The sequence below is a fragment of the Anneissia japonica genome, unplaced genomic scaffold (assembly GCF_011630105.1).
Source record: "Anneissia japonica isolate Jap-2015-1 unplaced genomic scaffold, ASM1163010v1 scaffold3262_len730253_cov190, whole genome shotgun sequence".
NCBI lineage: Eukaryota > Metazoa > Echinodermata > Crinoidea > Comatulida > Comatulidae > Anneissia > Anneissia japonica.
In genome coordinates, this window is record NW_022732572.1 from 704,390 (window position 1) to 711,178 (window position 6,789).

The following is a 6,789-nucleotide window of genomic DNA, read 5'->3' on the forward strand; positions in this document are numbered from 1 at the left end:
GCGCAAGTTTTTGCTGTGTCAAAGTGTAGCAAATAATGAGGTCGTACTGTGGAAAAGGTCCTTGAAGTCGTAGCGTAACCCTGAACACTGACTTGCTGAATTGTGTACGGGTGTGGTCTGTGACTACTTAACCGCTGTAAAGAGCTGCTAGCTACATGTTCACATCATTCCACAACTGTAGAGGCTGAAATAAACCATAGCATTGGGGTAACCCCTATTCTTCTGAAAAGATGGATTCTTTAAAGCTGGCCTCCATGTCCAGGTCCTTATCGATAAGACTTGCTTCTACCAACCAAACAATGGGCAAGGAGCATCTCAAGCCAGCGCTGATGTTAAGGCTTAGTTAACGGCACCCTTGCGTTACTGTTCGGCCGCTCGACTTGTCCAAGTCCCATACTGTATAAGTGCATATCATTTTTCTAAAGTATGCGCAAGATGTATTCTGATCTCTATACTCTGGTTATAATGATAACAGTCCACCATTTATAAAGCATGACGTTAACATGGAGTAACAAGACATAATCAATATTTATTTCTGTTCACTTCTACAAAGTGTTCGTTTGAACTTATCTGCATGTACCACTTTCTGTGACACAAACAAAATCTAGTATTACATACGTAATGATGCTATAAATCACATGGTGACATAATCTATGCGGCCTTTTGTTTTTGTAATTTAACCTATACTGTGATATATTTCAAGTAAGTCTAATAATAATTATAAGGGTAGTGATGAATATGATAATAATGATAATATGATAATAAATATTATTTCTTTTATGTACTATCTGGCAAAATCGAGAAATGATCTAAAAACACTTAAATGATATAATATTAAGTCAATCTAAAAATTTAGTTAGTTTATTCTAAGTTCCAACATAACATAGGGTTTATAGTATGCAAAACAATAGAACCCTTTTTTTATTTGCTTTTTGAATTGCTTGTACTTGAGCAGAAATACTTGATTCACTTTAAGAAACATTGAATTTAATTATGCATGATTGGTTCTCAACCTCTCTTCTCCCTTAACTTTATTTGATTTGTATGAAAACGTGATGAATTTAACATTTGTCAAGATGCGTTCTGAAAGCATTCCATTTTTTAGCATTAAAATCCAGACACTTTGAAAAGGTCAAACGAGGCTGCTACCATATAGCTTTCAATTAAACGCACATTGGGTCAATAATTCTGAGTAATTCTTGTTTGGATGCGAAATGAATCACAAATCGGAGTAGTTAAAATCAATGAGTATGCTTTTCTAAAAGTTAGGGTTTGAATGATAATAGAAACGAAGAGCATTCACATGTTCTTTATATTACTGTTCATCTATTGTACAATGAAATATCATAGCTAGTGTAGAAAGCATTCACATGTTCTTTATATTTACTGCTCATCTATATTGTACAATAAAATATCATAGCTAGTATGGATAGCATTCACATGTTCTTTATATTACTGCCTGTCTCTTATACACATCTAGATGTGTATAAGAGACAGATGTTGAATCGTTCATACATAAATTTGATCAAAGTTATCCTATGAAAGAATTGATTGTTAATTAATCTTTATTAGGTTTCGTTATATTTAAAGCGCAAGTTTTTGCTGTGTCAAAGTGTAGCAAATAATGAGGTCGTACTGTGGAAAAGGTCCTTGAAGTCGTAGCGTAACCCTGAACACTGACTTGCTGAATTGTGTACGGGTGTGGTCTGTGACTACTTAACCGCTGTAAAGAGCTGCTAGCTACATGTTCACATCATTCCACAACTGTAGAGGCTGAAATAAACCATAGCATTGGGGTAACCCCTATTCTTCTGAAAAGATGGATTCTTTAAAGCTGGCCTCCATGTCCAGGTCCTTATCGATAAGACTTGCTTCTACCAACCAAACAATGGGCAAGGAGCATCTCAAGCCAGCGCTGATGTTAAGGCTTAGTTAACGGCACCCTTGCGTTACTGTTCGGCCGCTCGACTTGTCCAAGTCCCATACTGTATAAGTGCATATCATTTTTCTAAAGTATGCGCAAGATGTATTCTGATCTCTATACTCTGGTTATAATGATAACAGTCCACCATTTATAAAGCATGACGTTAACATGGAGTAACAAGACATAATCAATATTTATTTCTGTTCACTTCTACAAAGTGTTCGTTTGAACTTATCTGCATGTACCACTTTCTGTGACACAAACAAAATCTAGTATTACATACGTAATGATGCTATAAATCACATGGTGACATAATCTATGCGGCCTTTTGTTTTTGTAATTTAACCTATACTGTGATATATTTCAAGTAAGTCTAATAATAATTATAAGGGTAGTGATGAATATGATAATAATGATAATATGATAATAAATATTATTTCTTTTATGTACTATCTGGCAAAATCGAGAAATGATCTAAAAACACTTAAATGATATAATATTAAGTCAATCTAAAAATTTAGTTAGTTTATTCTAAGTTCCAACATAACATAGGGTTTATAGTATGCAAAACAATAGAACCCTTTTTTTATTTGCTTTTTGAATTGCTTGTACTTGAGCAGAAATACTTGATTCACTTTAAGAAACATTGAATTTAATTATGCATGATTGGTTCTCAACCTCTCTTCTCCCTTAACTTTATTTGATTTGTATGAAAACGTGATGAATTTAACATTTGTCAAGATGCGTTCTGAAAGCATTCCATTTTTTAGCATTAAAATCCAGACACTTTGAAAAGGTCAAACGAGGCTGCTACCATATAGCTTTCAATTAAACGCACATTGGGTCAATAATTCTGAGTAATTCTTGTTTGGATGCGAAATGAATCACAAATCGGAGTAGTTAAAATCAATGAGTATGCTTTTCTAAAAGTTAGGGTTTGAATGATAATAGAAACGAAGAGCATTCACATGTTCTTTATATTACTGTTCATCTATTGTACAATGAAATATCATAGCTAGTGTAGAAAGCATTCACATGTTCTTTATATTTACTGCTCATCTATATTGTACAATAAAATATCATAGCTAGTATGGATAGCATTCACATGTTCTTTATATTACTGCCTGTCTCTTATACACATCTAGATGTGTATAAGAGACAGATGTTGAATCGTTCATACATAAATTTGATCAAAGTTATCCTATGAAAGAATTGATTGTTAATTAATCTTTATTAGGTTTCGTTATATTTAAAGCGCAAGTTTTTGCTGTGTCAAAGTGTAGCAAATAATGAGGTCGTACTGTGGAAAAGGTCCTTGAAGTCGTAGCGTAACCCTGAACACTGACTTGCTGAATTGTGTACGGGTGTGGTCTGTGACTACTTAACCGCTGTAAAGAGCTGCTAGCTACATGTTCACATCATTCCACAACTGTAGAGGCTGAAATAAACCATAGCATTGGGGTAACCCCTATTCTTCTGAAAAGATGGATTCTTTAAAGCTGGCCTCCATGTCCAGGTCCTTATCGATAAGACTTGCTTCTACCAACCAAACAATGGGCAAGGAGCATCTCAAGCCAGCGCTGATGTTAAGGCTTAGTTAACGGCACCCTTGCGTTACTGTTCGGCCGCTCGACTTGTCCAAGTCCCATACTGTATAAGTGCATATCATTTTTCTAAAGTATGCGCAAGATGTATTCTGATCTCTATACTCTGGTTATAATGATAACAGTCCACCATTTATAAAGCATGACGTTAACATGGAGTAACAAGACATAATCAATATTTATTTCTGTTCACTTCTACAAAGTGTTCGTTTGAACTTATCTGCATGTACCACTTTCTGTGACACAAACAAAATCTAGTATTACATACGTAATGATGCTATAAATCACATGGTGACATAATCTATGCGGCCTTTTGTTTTTGTAATTTAACCTATACTGTGATATATTTCAAGTAAGTCTAATAATAATTATAAGGGTAGTGATGAATATGATAATAATGATAATATGATAATAAATATTATTTCTTTTATGTACTATCTGGCAAAATCGAGAAATGATCTAAAAACACTTAAATGATATAATATTAAGTCAATCTAAAAATTTAGTTAGTTTATTCTAAGTTCCAACATAACATAGGGTTTATAGTATGCAAAACAATAGAACCCTTTTTTTATTTGCTTTTTGAATTGCTTGTACTTGAGCAGAAATACTTGATTCACTTTAAGAAACATTGAATTTAATTATGCATGATTGGTTCTCAACCTCTCTTCTCCCTTAACTTTATTTGATTTGTATGAAAACGTGATGAATTTAACATTTGTCAAGATGCGTTCTGAAAGCATTCCATTTTTTAGCATTAAAATCCAGACACTTTGAAAAGGTCAAACGAGGCTGCTACCATATAGCTTTCAATTAAACGCACATTGGGTCAATAATTCTGAGTAATTCTTGTTTGGATGCGAAATGAATCACAAATCGGAGTAGTTAAAATCAATGAGTATGCTTTTCTAAAAGTTAGGGTTTGAATGATAATAGAAACGAAGAGCATTCACATGTTCTTTATATTACTGTTCATCTATTGTACAATGAAATATCATAGCTAGTGTAGAAAGCATTCACATGTTCTTTATATTTACTGCTCATCTATATTGTACAATAAAATATCATAGCTAGTATGGATAGCATTCACATGTTCTTTATATTACTGCCTGTCTCTTATACACATCTAGATGTGTATAAGAGACAGATGTTGAATCGTTCATACATAAATTTGATCAAAGTTATCCTATGAAAGAATTGATTGTTAATTAATCTTTATTAGGTTTCGTTATATTTAAAGCGCAAGTTTTTGCTGTGTCAAAGTGTAGCAAATAATGAGGTCGTACTGTGGAAAAGGTCCTTGAAGTCGTAGCGTAACCCTGAACACTGACTTGCTGAATTGTGTACGGGTGTGGTCTGTGACTACTTAACCGCTGTAAAGAGCTGCTAGCTACATGTTCACATCATTCCACAACTGTAGAGGCTGAAATAAACCATAGCATTGGGGTAACCCCTATTCTTCTGAAAAGATGGATTCTTTAAAGCTGGCCTCCATGTCCAGGTCCTTATCGATAAGACTTGCTTCTACCAACCAAACAATGGGCAAGGAGCATCTCAAGCCAGCGCTGATGTTAAGGCTTAGTTAACGGCACCCTTGCGTTACTGTTCGGCCGCTCGACTTGTCCAAGTCCCATACTGTATAAGTGCATATCATTTTTCTAAAGTATGCGCAAGATGTATTCTGATCTCTATACTCTGGTTATAATGATAACAGTCCACCATTTATAAAGCATGACGTTAACATGGAGTAACAAGACATAATCAATATTTATTTCTGTTCACTTCTACAAAGTGTTCGTTTGAAGAATTTATTCACAGTTTCCCTGTATTTTTCAGGATATATGCAATCCATTTGACTGGACAAATTTCTATTAATAAAAACTTATATTTATAGTTTATACTTAAACTTGACCAGCTTTAACCATTTTATTCACAGTTTACCTATATTTTTCAGGATATATGCAACCTATTCAACTGACTCTTTATATTACTTTTAGGCAACTATAATAATTTAAGTTACTGTAATGATTATTTGCAAAGTAATTACTCCATCCATTCAAATAAAATGCAAAACTTCAAAGTAGCAGCGCAGAGTAGTAAACAGAAAATTCATAGGCTATTCGAGGCCCACTATACCAGCAGAGGTGTTATCGTCACACTCTTTGACTTTCTTGGCCTAGCATGCTCACACTTGCAACATTTGTTGATTCTTAATATATATAACAATGTCATATGTGAATTAATTCATGTTGCTTTCATATTTTTGGCACATTTTCCTTAGAAACAAAAAAGAGTGTTTAATGATTGAGACATTACAGTCAAAGTTTGAGGAATTCGTTTCGCACTGAACAACCTTCCACATCTGGACTGCCCCTGTTCCTACTATAACCTACAGTAGACCAATAAACATGAGGACAAACATGGAAAAAGCAATGAGAATTAAAATCAAAATAGTATTAAACCAAATCTTAATTCTGAGTGGATGTTACTGCCCTAAATCAAATACAGTACAGGCATACAATAACATCCAATCAGAAAAAAGAATTAGTTTAAGACTAGTGTAGCAAGAGCATGCCGCCATACAACAAAACTGGATCGTCTTTTAAGACTTTCCATGTTTACCCTGCACAGCTATCATCAAGGGATCTGATATCGGCTGATTCTGGGTTAAATATTGTTAAGCCTGTATCTGTGCTTGGAGCTGCTGCAGCTGTTGTGGCAGGAGAAATTGTCTTGCTGAGAGGTCATTACCCTCCAAAGCAAGCATGTTGTCTTCCAATACTATATTCATCCTACCACATTCCTCCATCATTTCATTAACAATAATGCCTGATAAACTGCAATAACTCGTGTCAATATGGCTCAGGTCTGGAGAAATCTTAAAAAGGCAAGCTAATGTTCTACCACTGAATGAAGATAGGTTAATCTTACTCAAATCTATGCTTTTCCAATTCAGCAGTCTCATATTTACACGATTCAACCAGCCTTTGTAGGTTATCAGCTGAAAGAGAATAATCACTCCATCTGAAAGGTTCAATAGCACTATAATGCTTATAAGGAGGATGATGAATTACTCTGACTAACTCTACAAGTGATTTACCATCAATATCTGAAAGGTCATTGCCCTTTAGTACAAGCATGTTGTCTTCCAATACTATATTCATCCTATCACATTCCTCCATCATTTCATTAACAATAATGCCTGATAAACTGCAATAACTCATGTCAATATGGCTCGTGTCTGGGGAAATCTTAATAAGG

General features: G+C 34.4%; 1 protein-coding gene across 2 annotated transcripts in view; it reads right to left on the reverse strand.

Moving 5' to 3' along the window:
* Nucleotides 1-5,337: 5,337 nt before the first annotated feature.
* Nucleotides 5,338-6,789, reverse strand: part of LOC117115728 — a 5,026-nt gene continuing 3,574 nt past the window's right edge. The window contains exon 2 of one of the 2 annotated variants that reach the window (XM_033259651.1): nt 5,338-6,789. In XM_033259651.1, the coding sequence (XP_033115542.1) occupies nt 6,456-6,789 (334 nt within the window). In that variant the 3' untranslated portion in view covers nt 5,338-6,455. The other variant, XM_033259652.1, reaches the window with a different exon arrangement.